The sequence below is a fragment of the Candoia aspera genome, chromosome 1 (assembly GCF_035149785.1).
Source record: "Candoia aspera isolate rCanAsp1 chromosome 1, rCanAsp1.hap2, whole genome shotgun sequence".
Classification (NCBI taxonomy): Eukaryota; Metazoa; Chordata; class Lepidosauria; order Squamata; family Boidae; genus Candoia; species Candoia aspera.
In genome coordinates, this window is record NC_086153.1 from 173,987,157 (window position 1) to 174,003,072 (window position 15,916).

The window sequence follows — 15,916 nt, forward strand, 5'->3', positions numbered from 1 at the left end:
CTCAAGAGGTCGAGATACAGAAGATGCCCTGAGTGCCTTGCAATTGGGTCTGAGATGGTTGCATTAGAGCATGAACTCTGTAACAATAGGTTACAATCCTGTGAAGGCTCATGGGCAATGTTTTTACTTGCTGCACCTATTTGGGGAGCAAAGCCTGGAATAAGGGCTGAAATACAGGGCCAGGGGATCACGCTCCCACTCCATAAGCCCTGGGGGGGGGGCAAAAAGCTCAAGCTTAGAGCAGCAAGGGAAGGAATGCAGCCTGGTTTCCGCTTGACAATCAGCTGCCAAGGGGATGCGGCCAGTGAAGGGGGGATCTAGAGCCCTATTCTCCTTCCCCAGCAGATAGGCCAGTTTCAGGATCACCCATGCTGCTCCTTGCTTGCATCAGGCTTTTGGCAAGTGAAAGCAAATTGTCCTTGGGACTGCTAGGAAGGGATGTCCTTGCTCTACAGCCAATGCCAGTAAGCCTAAGTCATTCTAAGCTCTTAGCAATCACATAGATTTCCTCCATGACGATCTGTCCCCAACCCGGTCTTTCAAGCTTTCCAATGGTAAACTCATCACCACCATACCTGAGTCCATCCACCTTGCTGGTGGTCCTCTTCTCTTTCCTTCCACCATTCCCAGCATTAGAGCCTTCTCCAGAGAGCTCGGTCTTTGCAGAATGTGTCCAAAGTATGATAATTTGAGCCTGGTTATTTTTGACTTGAGTGATAACTCTGGGTTGATTTGTTTGATGATCCATTTGTTTGTTTAGGGTACAGTGGGTTTAAGTTACTTCTCCTTAGGTGGTTCACATGTAACATTAAGTTTGAGGGGAGTCCCATGAAATGAGCCATCCCCCTCTCCTTTTACCCAGCAAAACTGTCAAACTCCTCCATTTCAGTGCTTTCAATGTCAGAGCAACCTATTATGTCAGGTAAAGAGCTATTCAATCAATCAGAGGATTTGGTTCAGCAGAGGTAGAATCACAACTTGGAATTCCTCTCAAGCATAGAAGAGTGGGACTATGGAAAACCCATCTCCTGCCTCTGAACTAGGTGAACCTCAGTTTTAAACTTGATTTTTTAAAGTTGAACAGTTGAAGAGAACAAAACACAACACTTCTGCTGCGATAGTTTTATTCCTAAAGCTACAACTTAAATTTTGTTGAAAGCGGCCACATCCATTGATTGTACATAATCTTCGAATGCAGTGATCTTTTCTTCCAACATATCCGTTCCAACTTTATCATCTTCAACTACACACTGAATTTGAAGCTTCTTTATCCCATAACCAACTGGAACTAGTTTAGCTAGAAAGATAATAAAACAACTGTTAAAACTGCTGATCTATTCTGCATATTTTCCCCCTATAATTGGTGCTCAATGTGGATGATGTGTAGAAGCAAGCATTCAGGAACCTGAATTACAGTTCCCCTTGTTTCAATCTCACTTAAGTACAGCAGCGGAGAAATGATTTTAGAAAGGGGAAGAGAAAGACACCTCCCATTCATCATTTTACAGAAGGAATCTGGTAGCACCTTCTTCTGTGATGTCTTTTACGAAAATGTGTTAGTCTGAAAAGGTGCCACCAGACTCCTGATTTATGGCTAAACAGGTTGACCTAACTTTGGTCCTACCACATTCATCATTTAAGTTTTAGATGCAGTAGAAAGTCAGTATTTTCCTCACTGAAACTTATCTCTATTGATAGGTTCCAATGGGGAAAATTACCTAAGTGCATTGAAGGCTGTCATATGCAGGAGCAGCAAGCAGTAATAAACACAGTTTAAGATAACGGGGTAATGACACTGATGTTTGTGAGGAGTTTAGAGAAGTTTGGTAAATTTAAAAGCTATGTCAGTGGCTGTGTACCACGTGTAGAACAGTGGGGTGGGAAGAGAGTAACTGATGCACTTAAAAAGAGTGCTAGCCCATCTACATCTGCCCATCGGGTACAAAGTGAGAGAGAGAATTATTAAACTTTTACTTAAGAGGTTCAATAGGGTGAAGTAATTCACCCCTATATGTGTCTCAGACTCTCAAACACAGATAAAGTGGTTGTAAGGTGAATTGCGTAAGTCATCAGAATTCAGTGATCTAGTCCACAATCCAGCCAAAATTCCATTCTGGGGCATTTAGTGGAGAAACTTGACTAGCCCCACCTGTTTAACAGTCCGAAGTTCTCAACAAACGGCCCATTATTCTGTGAAATGGAAACAAGAACCTCCACCAACTTCTGAGGACATGATTTAAGAAGCAATTCACCTGAATGCAGATCTTATACAAGTGAAGGGTACTCTAAAAGTAATAAGCCGTAATTGTTTCCATCACAAAGCAGTTACTTACAGGATCCCCACACCAGACCATCAGCCTGGATGCTTCGGACACAATCCTCCAATTTGGCCATGTCTGTTTCATCATCCCAAGGTTTTACATCTAATAAAATGGATGACTTGGCAACAAGTGCTGGTTCTACAGAAACCAAAGAGTAATTCAATAAAAGCAGGAGGTTGTTTTATGTGCATTCAGGAACTTAGACCAACTGCACTGTAACAAATTCCATTACACATCCTAATAATAGCACCCAAACAAAAAATGTTATTGTTTCTACTTTATTAAAAGGCTGATGGTATCAAGCACTAAATGTTTAAACCATCTAAACTGTAAGGTAAAATTAAATTATTTAATCAGCATATGAGAAGACTACAAGATATGGTATTGTTTGTTACACTGAAATTCTCTTCTCCTGGTTGGGAAAGGAGCATTCTGCAAGTGTAACGGCTATTTTCCCACAGTTGGAATACTGCAACTGCTACAGCACAGAACAGTTTCAGGCCAGTACCTGTGGAATCCTGTATCTGCTATAAAGAGAAGTCAGTATTTCACCATTGACAGAAAAACAGGTGATCTAGGCAGCATGTTGAACTACTTCTATAGCCCTGGGAATTTATCTTGAGCTGTATTCAGACATTTGAACTGTAAATGACAGCTTTTAAATCAAATAGCTGTAATAGGAAAGATGTCTGTAACACTTATGTGCGGTGAGCTTACCGAGATTGCTGTTAATCTAGGAAATAATTCAGACTCAGTAAATTTAAGGAGTGCTGAAGGGCTGGTAACTTACTTTTAGCCTTCTTTGATTCATACTGAGCAAGCCGCTCCTCCCTTAATTTTTTTGCTTCTTCACTTTCCTGAAGAAAAAAAAGTTAAAATAAAGCAATTGTTTCTTTATCAAGCTCAAACTCAACTGGATCTTTCAGTAAAACAAATCATCATGATTTCAGACGAAAGATAGTGATTTGGTTTTATTCATCATGTCACCAATTCAAAGCTTTGAAAAAGATGAGATTGCTCTTGAGAACTAATAATTTTAAAACACTGTATCTACAGACAACTTTAATATGCATTATAGAGTAAATATAAAAAGCGGTAGAGCCTCTGTAAGAAACCCCAAATGAAGAAGCTTCACTCATTCTCTTTGTAGAAATAGAAAGCTCTTTAACATGGGATAGAATGCACAGTTCAACAGAAAAGCTGCAACTGTCAAATTTGGTGGCGATTTCTAATTAAAACATTCTTCTCTCAGTGAGCTCATCTTCCCCCTCCCGCATCTGGCTGAAGCCATTAGTTTGACCTTGGTTCCTGGTGCTCTGCTCCTGCTGGAATCCAACCCCTCCCACTATGTAGTCCAAACAATCTTGACACGCATTCAGCCATCTCAGTCTGCCTGGTACTGACAGGAACCAGCAATCAAATGCACTGAGCTCGCTTGATTGTGTGATCCTGACAGCCTCCCTCAGGTGTGGCATGATTCCTGGTTACTATGTGTCCACATAGTTTTCTTGGCAAAAATACACAAGTGCTTTGTGACTACTACTTTCTAGGACATTTTTTGGCCTCCCAGTCTAGACTACTGCCCTAGGCTTCTCCAGGAGTCATCCATCCAAAATTTACTGTGATCTAACCCTACTTGAGGGATGCGGTGGCACTGAGGGTTAAACCGCTGAGCTGCTGAGCTTGCCGATCGGAAGGTCGGCGGTTCGAATCCGCGTGACGGGGTGAGCTCCCGTTGCTAGTCCCAGCTCCTGCCAACCTAGCAGTTCGAAAACATGCAAACGTGAGTAGATTAATAGGTACCGCTTCGGCGGGTAGGCAATGGTGTTCCGTTTAGTCATGCCCGCCACATGACCACGGAAGTGTCTACGGACAAACGCCGGCTCTTCGGCTTTGAAACAGAGATGAGCACTGCCCCCTAGAGTCGGACACGACTGGACTTCACGTCAAGGGAAACCTTTACCTTTACTTTAACCCTACTTAGTTTTTTCAGGATCAGCGAAGATTGGCTAGGTTCTGCTACCTACTGTGGTTTTACAGACTAAAGCATTATTTAATGATTTATTAGATTTTTACCAAGTGTTTCCACCAAAATATAGTACACACACAAAAAAGGCTAAAAATTAGTAATACACAATATATTTAAAAATAAGCAAAACAAAATTAACCTAATTGCAAACTTTAAGTTATCACTACACAACCCATCAATTAAATGGCCAAATAAAAGACTGTCTGAATTATCTTGCAAAGCTAAAGGGAGTGTTTTTCATAGTCAACTATTGGAGAAAACCTTTTGCACTAATGGAAGCTGCCAAGCACTTTTCTGGGCACAACCCTATCCAAACTGCAGTGTAGTCAACTCCTAGTGATATAATGGAAACATGAGTAATTGTTGCCAGATATGACCACTTAGAACCAGCTGTTTCTACAAATTAATATTACTGTTCAAGTGCACTTGTCTCTGCCACTATTTTGAAGTGAAGGATCAGCTCAGGATCTAACAGACCTTTCAAAGTGAGCATAACCCTTTAAGGAGATATAACAAGCAATAGTCCCTCTTCTGGATACAACCCAACCCTAATGACTAGAACCCAGATTTGTCAGGTAGCCCCAAAGGACACTGTGGTCAAATTACACTAAAGGCCACAGAAAGCTCCAAAAGAACTAATAAAGCCACATTCCAATGCACAGCACTTTTCATTCACCAAAGAACTTTCCATTCCACATCCTTGTTTAAATTCCAAATGAAACTGGTTTAGACAATCAAGTATATCTGAGATACATCTGCAAAGTCACCTTCTTGGTCACTTTGGACCAAAGTTTGTATTTAAGCCAGGCATACAATTACTGAATTCTACTGTGTCAATGGAAAGCTTCTTTAATGGTCATGCTCTTCCCATAATAAAGCATTAATAATAGGGCTAGTTCTGTTTTTATTGTTAGGAACAATAAAAAGATAGCAACACTAATTTCCTTCCAAATCTTGTACCCATTTCCAAGTTACAGAAGCTGAAAGGAATCTCAACAAGAGACAAACTGATTTGTTTAATAGCTGTACTCCAAGGTTCTGACAGATTTTAGCCACACTGCCCACCAGATAATGTCAAGCTAGTACGCCTTCTTTGTTGCCCTCATCTCTAGCTCCAAGTGGACTCTACAGTGCGCTCAGTCTGGCTTGTCAGCTTTTTCTCTATTCTTTTAAAGAAACCAAGTGTCCATTCCGCTTCATTGCCCTCACTCTCAGTTAAGTGAATAAATGACCTGGTTCTGCTGGGGGCTCATGCTGCTTAATAAAATAAGCCTCAGCTGTGTGAGATAATTTATATTGGTCATGGCTTCAACTAGAACACTGATAGAGGCTGGAAAATCCCCTACTGAGGAAGTTATTAGAAGCCATTTGGCTCTTGAGATGAAACATTTTTACTCACCCAACATCCCTGCAGAATTTTATGCTGGCAGCCAGTCTAAAGCTATCAAGAGAATGATCCTTCTATGCTAATGGATTAACACATAACTGCTCTTCCTTCAGATCACCAACCAACTGCACAGAATTCCAAATCAACTGTGTACTTTGCTTCACACATGGGGCAGATATTAACTGGGACTGGATGTGGTTGGAATGGCAGACAAAAAATGCTAAACTGAGCAACCTCTGCAGGAACACTTAAATCTCCCAAGCAAGAAGCTAAGTATGTTCCAATGGCAATTCTAAGATGCCCCAGCTAGCCCAGTTGAGCAGTACTGTAGACAGTGTCTCACACAGACAGGGTCTTAACCATTTCGTCTCAGCTGCATCATATTCTATTACAGTATCCAATTAAGTTCATGCTGCTATTAATGTAAGTCCCACAACTGAAAGTTTTGAGTACCTCATCTTCATCAGAACCAAAAAGATCAATGTCATCATCATCTTTGCTATCTCCACCTGTGCCCGTACTGTCTTCAACATCTGCAGGGCCATATTTTCCCAAAGCTTTCTTCACGCCAGGCAGACTAGAAGACAGATAGCATTTAATTATTGACTGTACATTCCTACTAATTCAGTATGGTCCAGAATTAGGCTGTAAAAGCGCACCCTGCCTTTGCCATTCAATTAGCAAACAGCTGTCCTTAACCATATTGAAATTTCAAAGGCACCGGATGCCCTGCAGACTTTTTATTACTTCTCAGAGGAATAAAGAGAGACCAGACCTCACAAGCAGCAGAATAAGATGGGAATACTGCAACAGAACAATGTGTAATTTCAGAATGTTAACTGTGAAGTACTTTTCATTTTTTGAATACTTCCATGTATCTAAAAACTCCTTGCAAGAAGATAGCTGACACATCAAAGAAAAGGGCTTTTACATCAATCCTTTGCCTTCAGCACTCATTTACTATTAAGAGACTTTTTTTAACAAGAGGATTTCTCTATCTCCAGTCTGAAGTAACGTAGTAGTGTCAGTGGAGTACAGGAAGGCCTGGTGTGCTACGGTCCATGGGGTCACGAAGAGTCGGACATGACTTAACGACTGAACAACAACAACAAAAGTAATGTCTACTACTTAATTCTGCTGTACGCTGAGAATTAGGGTCAACGGACCTGGAGTTTGTTCAATCTGTTTTGAAAATTAAGAAACACTAGCTGAAAAATGAATGAGGATATTACAAACCAAGAAGCAAACTTTTTTTGAGATACTGTACTGCATTTGAGACAAGTACTTCAAGTGGCAAGTATGTAATAACATTTTCTAGCACAAGCCTGGTATTCACAAGATGACTGGGAATTATTGTACAGGTAGGCAAGATAGCAAAGAAAGAATAGGCCTTCTGCCCATGTCTGTTCTGTCAGCCCTCTGTAGGCCAGTACGGTTAATGGGCTTACTTAACTGTGTTAGATGTGGTATCAGCCTTTTCTACTACTAGATTTACTCAGTAACACACAAAATGTTCCTTTGATATCTAATTCTCTTCAATGCTAGACAGGCAAATTCCAATTTAAATGGTTACAAATATATATCCAGTACAGGTCTGAGCATCAGTAAGGCAGACTTGCTGTCCCTGATTTGGCTAACAATGCCAGTAAGTGTCTTCAGAGGTTTTTATATATTAATCAATACATACATGTTAAAAAAGATTAAACAACAAAGTTTGAAATTGGGAATTTTCCAAGTCTACTGGGATCAGATTTAGATCATGTGGATTATGGGGTGCTCCCCATCTCTTAAGTTTATAATGTGGTTTTCTCAATGGCATTCACCAGAAAAAGTTAATTACAAATTTGAAACTATCCAGTTAGACAGATACTAAAAATATTTATTATTCATATATGATGAGCTTTCTCTCCCTCCCCTTAGCTGCCAATGTCCTTGGTCTTTCCCCCATTCCTTCTCCCAAACCACTTCTGCCAGGATCAAAATAGTCCTGGTGTTCCAGGCTAGACCAAAACAGACTTAACGTGCATGTTTTCGGTGACATGGGCCACCCATTCCAGCTTGCTGTGCAATGAATATTTTCCACATCCCTACTGGAAAATATCCAGAGCCCGTGATTTCTGAAAAAGGAACATCTTATAATTCTGTGAGCTGTAGCTGAAACACAGACTGTAGGCAGAACAGAACAGTCATATAAATTGTGCAAATGAGTCTCACCTTGCTTTTTGTTTATCGTAAGATTTAATGTGGTTGTACCACCGGAGGGCATGGTATAGCTCAGGAGGAGGGGATGAACCAACTGCTTCAAATACAGCAATGTCTGCCTGGGATGGAACATACCTACAAGGAAACATGTCATCATGAATTTTAATTAGTAAAACTGGTTTAATTTACCACAATAACTACCATAATTACTATAAATCAAATAATAATAGTGTTGATTCTATGGCTGCTTTGTGACTTTCACCTTTGGGAAAAGTACAGGGTAGCTGAACTTATTAACAGCTGACACTAGGCGGCTCTTCAGATGGAATGCCTGCAACTGTCTGATGGGAAGCAGCAGGCCTTCCCTTTCCACCATCCAGACCACTATGGCTTTGAATAAAAGCAATCCTGTCCTGGGGTTAGGTTGTGACCTTCAGATCTGGTACTTTAGGGATGGACAGACCATGCCCATTACCCAGAACAGCCACAGTATATCTTCATACTGAAGTACTGTAGATGAATTTACAAGAAAGGGGGAGGCGAGTTCACTGTTAAAAGCAACAATTTTAAGTTACAGCTCCTATGTATGTGTTTACATTTTTTTTATTCTAGCAATTAACCCCAAATTAATAAAAACTGTTCCATGACATTGACAAGTCAGGCTCACAGGCTTGTTTCAAGTATTTTTTTTTACTCATTCCATGTTTCTCTAGTTACAATGAAAGTAATTTTACCTAAGCAGAGTTTATTTCCAACACAAGCTACTTTATAAAAGTGGTCCCGACATCTGCTATAAATCCTTTTGAGCTGCAAAAGGTTTTGATTTAAATCCCTACTAGGCAGTCGTTTATTAGACCACCTACCTAGTCTGTTCTCTGCAATAAATTACCAACCGCATACCATTTTTGAAAAAACGAAACCAAGATAATGTAGATTAAAACAACGTTGAACGTTCCAGGAACGAGATGAATATTCGTTAAAATGTAATTATGCTCCTTGCTTTTCGGTGTTTTTATAAACGGGTGTAAAAAGAAATGCGCTCTGCTTTTACTCGTATCCGATCGCATGGTGCTACTAAAGCTCAGGGCCAGATCTTGCCGCATAACCCTCCCCAACGTTACTCGGGAAACCCATGTCAACGAAAGGCTATCAGGGCCTACAACGCCGAGAGCGAGCGGAGAAATAACCACTTTTCTCAAAGGTTCCCACACAGTGACACACAGAAAGACAAGACGCGCGGAAGCTGCTGCTTGGGCCCCTCACCCCTCGATGTAACTTTTATCTGCCAAGAAGGAGTTCAGGAGCTGCAGCCCCGCGGGAGATTTCAGGTCCCCAAATCCCATGATGGCGCCGGTGTCAGTTGCAAAGGAAACAGAGAAAGGCTCCAACCAGCAGCCACCACGAGCACACCGCCGCCCCAAAGAGGCCGCATTCTTTCTCTGTGAATCTTATATAGACGGCAAGGGATCCTTCCGCACTTTCTAGAGATAAGATATCCTTCCGCCGCGCACGCCCCTCAACTAACACCTCTCGTTCTTTCTCTGTGCCGCTCCAGAGGAAGTCGCGCGCGTTTTCCGTCCGGCCTTTCCCGGCGGCCGGAGATTACCGAGCAGCTCGCGGAAATTGCCGAGGGCGCCGCCATATTTTGCTGAAGGGGGCCTCCGAGGGCAGTTGTGTTTTGAGGTGGAGGAGCCTCCCCGGCTGAGGAGGTAACAGCAGAAAAGTGGCGGTCGGTTGGTCGAGCGAGAGGGCAGTCCCCCTTATCGGAGGCCTCTTCCCCGCGCCGAGAGGGAGAAGGCGGGGCGGGCTTGCCTGGGATGGGGACGCCCTTGACCGAGGTCGACCACCCTAAGTCTTCTGGGCTCCTTTTTGCTGCCCCTCCCGTCCTTCCTCTCACCTGCAGGAGGCCCTTCCTTGGTCTCTAAACGCAGTGGAGCCTCGCGGCCTCTTTAAAAGTTGCCGGGGGGTAAGGTAGTGCTGTTGTTCTCTGTGCAAACCCGTTTCCTAGGCACTTATGAAATGTTATCGTCACGTGGCAAAGATTCCCGCTGGAATCGCGGAGGAATAGGAGGCTAGAAGAGCGTGACTTAAAAAAGGACGGGGTGGCCGCGGGGATGTTTAAGGACAGAGGTCCAGTCGGAAGATCTCCGCCTGACGGGTTAATTCAATACGCATTGTGTATGCAAGTCCACGAATCAGTTTAATATCTAGGTTTTTTTTAAAACGATACTTCCATATTCAGTAATCTAGCTTTAAGGCTTCCTTTGAAGTTTTTTGCCCCCAAATGCTACTGCTTTTCAGATCTTTTAACAGTTCATGCAAGAAGCACCGTGCGATCTTGTAGCCTTTGTTTATAAGCACCAGTACGTTTAATTAGATTTGGCTTTTAGTAAGCGTGTTCCGTATTGCAACAGCAAATGTTATACTACTCCTAGCTTCGAATGCTGTTGCTCTTAAAACCAGGTTTGATTTCATTTTGCACAGAGGCTGCTGGTCTGTTTACCGTACGTCATTGTAGGGCATCTGTCGCCAGCGGAAGTATGCTGCTGTCTGTTGACAACCAAGCTCAGCCCCCTTTTCCTTCCCATTAGAGATGTTTATTGGCAGTGCTTACGGGATTTGCTCAGGGTTGAAATTTACCTGGGGATGTTTGGAGAAACTTGCTTTATTTCCATGGATATGTTCATGTGAATTGGCCCTAAGTAACAAGCCCTCCTTGCACTATTACACTTATTAAGCAACAATTACAAAGGTTTCTTACATCTTTCAATAGCTGAACAGAAGAAGCTTGAAAGAGGTGCCATTTAATAAACTGCATCTAATGCTGTGGAAACTGAAACTATAGATCCTGTTTATGTTTAATACTTTGGTCTGAAATTCCTTACAGTTTACAAAAGCTGTAAACAAAATTGGTAACCATAAATAACTCAGTTTCATCCACTTGTTAAAAATCTGGATGCCTACCCTTGCTTGCTTATGGTCACTAGTTCCTGATCCTTAAAACTTTAGGAATTCAAAGGACATGATTGTTGCCAAAAATATTCCCAGTGTGGCAGAACAACTGAAGCTTCCAAACAATCAGATCTTCCCACCTATGCAAAAGATTGGGCTGTAATCTACAAGTTCTTTGTGATCTAGAGGATGTTGCTAGGAAAGTTTTAGCTATTTAGCTCATTGTGGGGCAACCCTATAATCATTGTTTGCTTGGCTCTACATATGCTCACACAACACCTTGCTATCATTAAAAATACAGTAGTTGCTAAGTTATATAGCAGTGTGTAGTATAGTGGTTGCTGCAAGCTGTGTATGAAAACAAGATTACAGCTAACTATTTAAAATTATTTGTGTACTGTATTCTCTGTCCGGATTGTTGTATTCATCCAGACTTCTTGACATGCTCGGATAGGGATATTTTGTAAAAAAAAAAAATGTTGATCAAAGAGGTAATTTCTTATTGCTTTTGAATATCACAGTAGGGGGCAGGTACTAAGTGATCTTGGCAGGGTCAAACTAGCTTGGTACTAGGAAATGAAGAAATTCTCCTGTCAAACTTCTGTACAGACATAACAATAAATCTCCAAATACTCTATTCAGGAACATGCTTAAGCAGAAGACATGACGCTGTTAGATTAATTGCTTTATTGCATGTAAGAATAATGAATAATGATTTTTTTTTACTTCCTGGCATTTTTCCTGCATGTGCAGGGTCTGCTTTTTTGGGGGGATCAACCAAATGTTGATCCATTGTTTGCGACTGGCTTGTCACCCAAGCCTGATGTCAGGGACTGAGAGAGGGACTGGCCCAAAGTCACCCAGCTGGCTTTCATGGCTAAGGTGGGACTATAACTCACAGCTTCCTGGTTTCTAGCCTGGAGCCTTAACCACTACACCAAACTGGCTGAATAATGAATTTACCTGGGAAAACATCTGCATATTGTGGTACCTGGAACTCTAAGCCTCTGTGTGTGTGTGTGTGTCTGTCTGTATATTCCAGGGGTTAAATTTTACATCTCTTCTTCCTGCCTTTTGGAGTCAACAAAAGATTAGCTGCTCTCTACACAATTTTGAAATTGGGAGATACTTGCTTCTTGTATATGTAATGGTTCTGTCTTAGCAGCTTCATTCCTTATTCCCAAGGCTGTTGACTACAATGGAAGTTGAAAAAACATTCTGAATGAAGGCAGCAGCAAACCACTTACATATTGTTGCCAAGAAAGCAACACGGACATGTGCATCAGGAGTTCAGTCTGACTCAGGAAGTTTTTATTTTTTATCTACTTGTTAATATGGGGACAAAAAAAAGGTTGGGCAATTGATCTCTCTCTGAAAGGTCAGAGACAAGGGAAGTCAGTTCTGTGATATATCTGACCAAGAAGAAAGAGTCTGGATGTGCATGTAAAGGACAAGGGAGATGAATAGAAAGTAAAACACAGTGAGCAGAACATATTCTTGCAGTCCTTAGGAGTTGAGTAATATGCTTCTGGTTCTGTAGTGTATCTTCTGTTGCCTAAACCTCAATCATGGCTTTAAGAAATAAATGATGTTTTGATATCATTTAAGATAGGCAAGAATGCAAAATCAAATATTGCAGCAAAAAATGCAATATTTTGTTGCCCTGTGAACCATCTTTAAGAGAAATGCTCTTAACTCTGAAGACATTGAAGGGACCATATCAAGCATGCAGTATGTTTTTTCTTTTCTGGATTTGGATTGGCTTATGGTGAAATTCTTACATTTGAAAAAAAAATAGAGTTCTTAGATTAAGATAATTTGATGCACTTATACAGGCAGATAGTCTTTTTACTGTTCCATTTTTATCAGTGCATGCTGTTTGTAATACAAAACAAGCAGTAGGCACACTGTTTTGACCTATTTAGATAACAAAATAGAAGCTGCTGATGGTTATCACAAAATGTTTTTAGTAAGATAAAGGTGTAAACTAGGTTACTATCCTTGCCTCTAGCCATACCTCATACAGCATTTTTTGCTAATGGTAAGGACACAGTACCATTAGCATTGGTATTGTGTCCTTACCATTCACTTTGGGCACATTTTGGCCAATTTGCCACAAGAACTACCAGAGTCCAGTTTTACTCCAGCACACTATACTATGCAGGCTAGGAAGTCTATTCTAAATATCTTGCAAGAATACCGTGTACAGTTGCCTATGTCCCACCAACTATGAGGTTTGTTTAGGAATGCTCAGGATTGAGTTTGTATGTACGTGCACGCACACACATATACATATATGGAGAGCAAGTTTGGTGTAGTGTTTAAGGCACCATGCTAGGAACCAGGAGACTGGGAATTCTGGTCCCACCTTAAGCACAAAGCCAGCTGGGTGACTTTGCCTTTGGGCCAGTCACTTCCTCTAGGAGTTAGGGAGAAGGCAATGGCAAATCACTTCCAAAAATGTTGCCAAGAAAACTGCAGGGACTTGTCCAGGCAGTTGCTAGGAGACAAAGGCTCCATAAGTAAATAAGAGTGAATATGTACTGCCCATCTTACCTTAAAAGTGACTCTGGGCGGCTTACAGATAAAAGTTATAAAACCATTATAAAAGTATAAAAAATATAAAATTAGAAGAAGATAAAAGGGGGAAACTAAAAGGCAGAGAGAGCATATTTAAGCCACTAACCACCCCCAGGGCTGCCTATTACTCTTAGTTGGCAGAGCCAGGTCTTGACACTCTTCCTGAAGGCCAGAAGAGTGGGGGCCAACCTCACTTATATGTTGAGATGCAGGGAAAGAGTGGGAAAGTCCTGTTGGAAGGACTTGAAAAGATTCTCCCCCCAAAAAGTGAGATATGAGAGATTAAAAAAAAAACACAGTATGTAGTGGGGTATGGGTGTAATGGAAGCAAGGATTGATTTGTGCGATACAGTTAATAGCAATGATGTAAACTGGATTTAGCTATATTTCTTTTTTCCCCCTCTTCTGATCTCAGTTTATTTTCCCCATTCTTTCTCATTCTCTTTTTTGCACTTTGCATTACACTGTTTACCTAAAAGGGAATAGAGAGTGCACATATGCATGATGATTGTCTGCTGACACTACCTTTAGGGTCATTATTCTGTCTTTCTGCACTTCTGTTACTTCTGCAGTGTCATCTAGCAGGATCTGGGAGGTGTTCATTCTCTGTTGCTGCTCCCACCCTTTGGAACAGCATCACTCCTGAGATTCAGTTTACCCCAACGCTGCTAGCCTTTTGCAAGGCATTAAAGACCTGTTTTTTTCCCCCAGACATTGGTATGATCTGCTCTATGAGCTTTGCCCCAGTGCTTCTGTGTTTGTACACTGCTTTTTGGATTGTGTTTTTATATTTTGTTGTATTATGTGGGTTGGTTTTTTTAAATTGTTGCTGTTTTGATGTTTTACCCCATTTTGAATCATGTGCTTAGGAAGACAGCCATATAAATCAAATAAATAAATGCTGTCTACCATTCAGAGTTACCTGATAACAGTGCTCTGGTCATATTACGTATGTCATCATGCTGGAGTAAAAAGTAAAAATGCCCTCAAATCATTCTTCCTGGTGACCGCTTCATGCAGTTTTATTGGCAGTGTTACAGAAGTGGTTTGCCATTGCCTTCTTCCTGGACTTTTTCTAAACTTCCTAATTTAGGCATAGATAATTTGTAAGAAAATATAGTAGGTTGAAGTTGGCCATTGTGAAAAACAAAATGCTGGACTAAGATGGGCCTCAGCTTGATGTAGCAGGGCTGTTCTTATGTTCTTATGTTGTAAAAATGAAATCTGCATCTTTCCTTGAGCTCTAAAGAATAATCAAATTATATCAAATAACAGACTGCAGTTTTAACTAAAACAGTGATTATAGAATTCTTAATTAATAAATTGTGATTTAAATAATTCAGCCTTCCTGACTAGTGATGTATATATTTAAATTGATTTGATTTACATTTATATTAATTAGGTTTTTGCATTCTCCCACAGACGATTCTGTTAACTATTTTTATTCTCTAAGTTGATATAATTGAAGACATCAACTTTCATTTTAGATGTCAGTATGTCATCAAGTCAGTATGATAATACTGTATGATAATAATTCCCAATATGAAGTGGGAGAAATGTTATAATAATACTGGGATTAAATATGACATGTGGGGGAATAGCTTCAATTAGATTTTCATTGTAACTGCTAATGACTGCAAAATTGAAGATCAGATGATGCTTACAGTCCAGTACATTAGGCTACCATCAGGTTGGAGAAAGGCTTTCACTTATTACTAGATTTTTTTCTGTAAGCTGTACTGGAAATGGATAAACAGACATTCAAAGACATGCAGGCTGATAAGTAGATTTATTGTAGCAAGATTAGTGAAGTCATTATGAAAGATTCCAGTGATGATTGTATATCGCATTTATTTATTTATACCTTATTTATTGTGAAATCAAAGTTCAAATTTGTGTACCTATTTCCCCCCTCCCCCGCATGATGAAATAGGCTAGAAGGCACTTTCTTTTGGATAAGAGAGATGGTCTCTATTCACGTTTTTGTAACAGACTGATCTGGAATCAGTCTCTTTGCTTCTCCCTATTCAAGAACTGGTTCCCATACTTAATTCTGTTAAGCAATGAAGAACTTTTGTATTGTTTGTTGGCTCAAAAGTCACACTGTACGTGCCCAATTAAAGCAAGATGAGAAACCTCTTGTATAGACACATGCTTTTGAGAAGCTTGCATTTTTTTTTCCTTTAGGGTGGGACAGAATGGACAGAGGTAAAGACAGTCTCCCTCCCAGTTCTGTAATGATTTGCCTCAAATATTACTCTGATGGTGCACCATGTTCCCTCCTTTGAAAGGTCTGAGGGCTGCACTATTTATATGTAATACACCAGGATCTTTCTGGGTTGTAAGAGCTACGACAGTAAATCATGGTATTCCCTTTCTGTATGTTACTGGATTGTCTTGGTGAGCATTCTCGTGTGATTCAGGGAGAAGAATGATGTATAAACT

At 40.7% G+C, this 15,916-nt stretch overlaps 2 protein-coding genes and 2 non-coding genes across 5 annotated transcripts in view; 1 reads left to right on the forward strand and 3 right to left on the reverse strand.

The window, feature by feature from the left end:
* Window positions 1–1,107: 1,107 nt before the first annotated feature.
* EEF1B2 (eukaryotic translation elongation factor 1 beta 2) lies at window positions 1,108–9,357 on the reverse strand. The gene is made up of 6 exons (XM_063317959.1): window positions 9,203–9,357; window positions 7,952–8,074; window positions 6,191–6,314; window positions 3,112–3,178; window positions 2,334–2,459; window positions 1,108–1,297 (listed from the first exon to the last, which is right to left on the reverse strand). The coding sequence occupies exons 1-6, from the start codon at window positions 9,280–9,282 to the stop codon at window positions 1,143–1,145; spliced, it is 675 nt and encodes a 224-aa protein (XP_063174029.1). The 5' UTR covers window positions 9,283–9,357; the 3' UTR covers window positions 1,108–1,142.
* Window positions 2,704–2,837, reverse strand: LOC134488691 (small nucleolar RNA SNORA41). The gene has a single exon (XR_010067010.1). It is a non-coding gene; the product is annotated as a small nucleolar RNA SNORA41 (small nucleolar RNA).
* On the reverse strand, window positions 3,236–3,311 carry LOC134488680 (small nucleolar RNA SNORD51). The gene has a single exon (XR_010066999.1). It is a non-coding gene; the product is annotated as a small nucleolar RNA SNORD51 (small nucleolar RNA).
* Window positions 9,358–9,487: 130 nt separating the features above from the next.
* NDUFS1 (NADH:ubiquinone oxidoreductase core subunit S1) overlaps window positions 9,488–15,916 on the forward strand; it is a 31,572-nt gene continuing 25,143 nt past the window's right edge. The window contains exon 1 of one of the 2 annotated variants that reach the window (XM_063317956.1): window positions 9,488–9,648. The gene's annotated coding sequence lies outside the window, so the exon portion shown is untranslated. The remainder of the gene's footprint in view (window positions 9,649–15,916) is intronic. The other variant, XR_010068897.1, reaches the window with a different exon arrangement.

Excerpts from the sequence above, each read along its gene's own strand:
- EEF1B2 (XM_063317959.1), bottom strand. The coding sequence starts at position 9,282 with ATGGGATTTGGGGACCTGAAATCTCCCGCGGGGCTGCAGCTCCTGAAC. Across the intron at positions 8,075-9,202 it reads GATAAAAGTTACATCGAGGG|GTATGTTCCATCCCAGGCAG; the intron begins GTGAGGGGCCCA and ends GTTTCCTTGTAG. Across the intron at positions 1,298-2,333 it reads TGGTCTGGTGTGGGGATCCT|CTAAACTAGTTCCAGTTGGT; the intron begins GTAAGTAACTGC and ends TTATCTTTCTAG.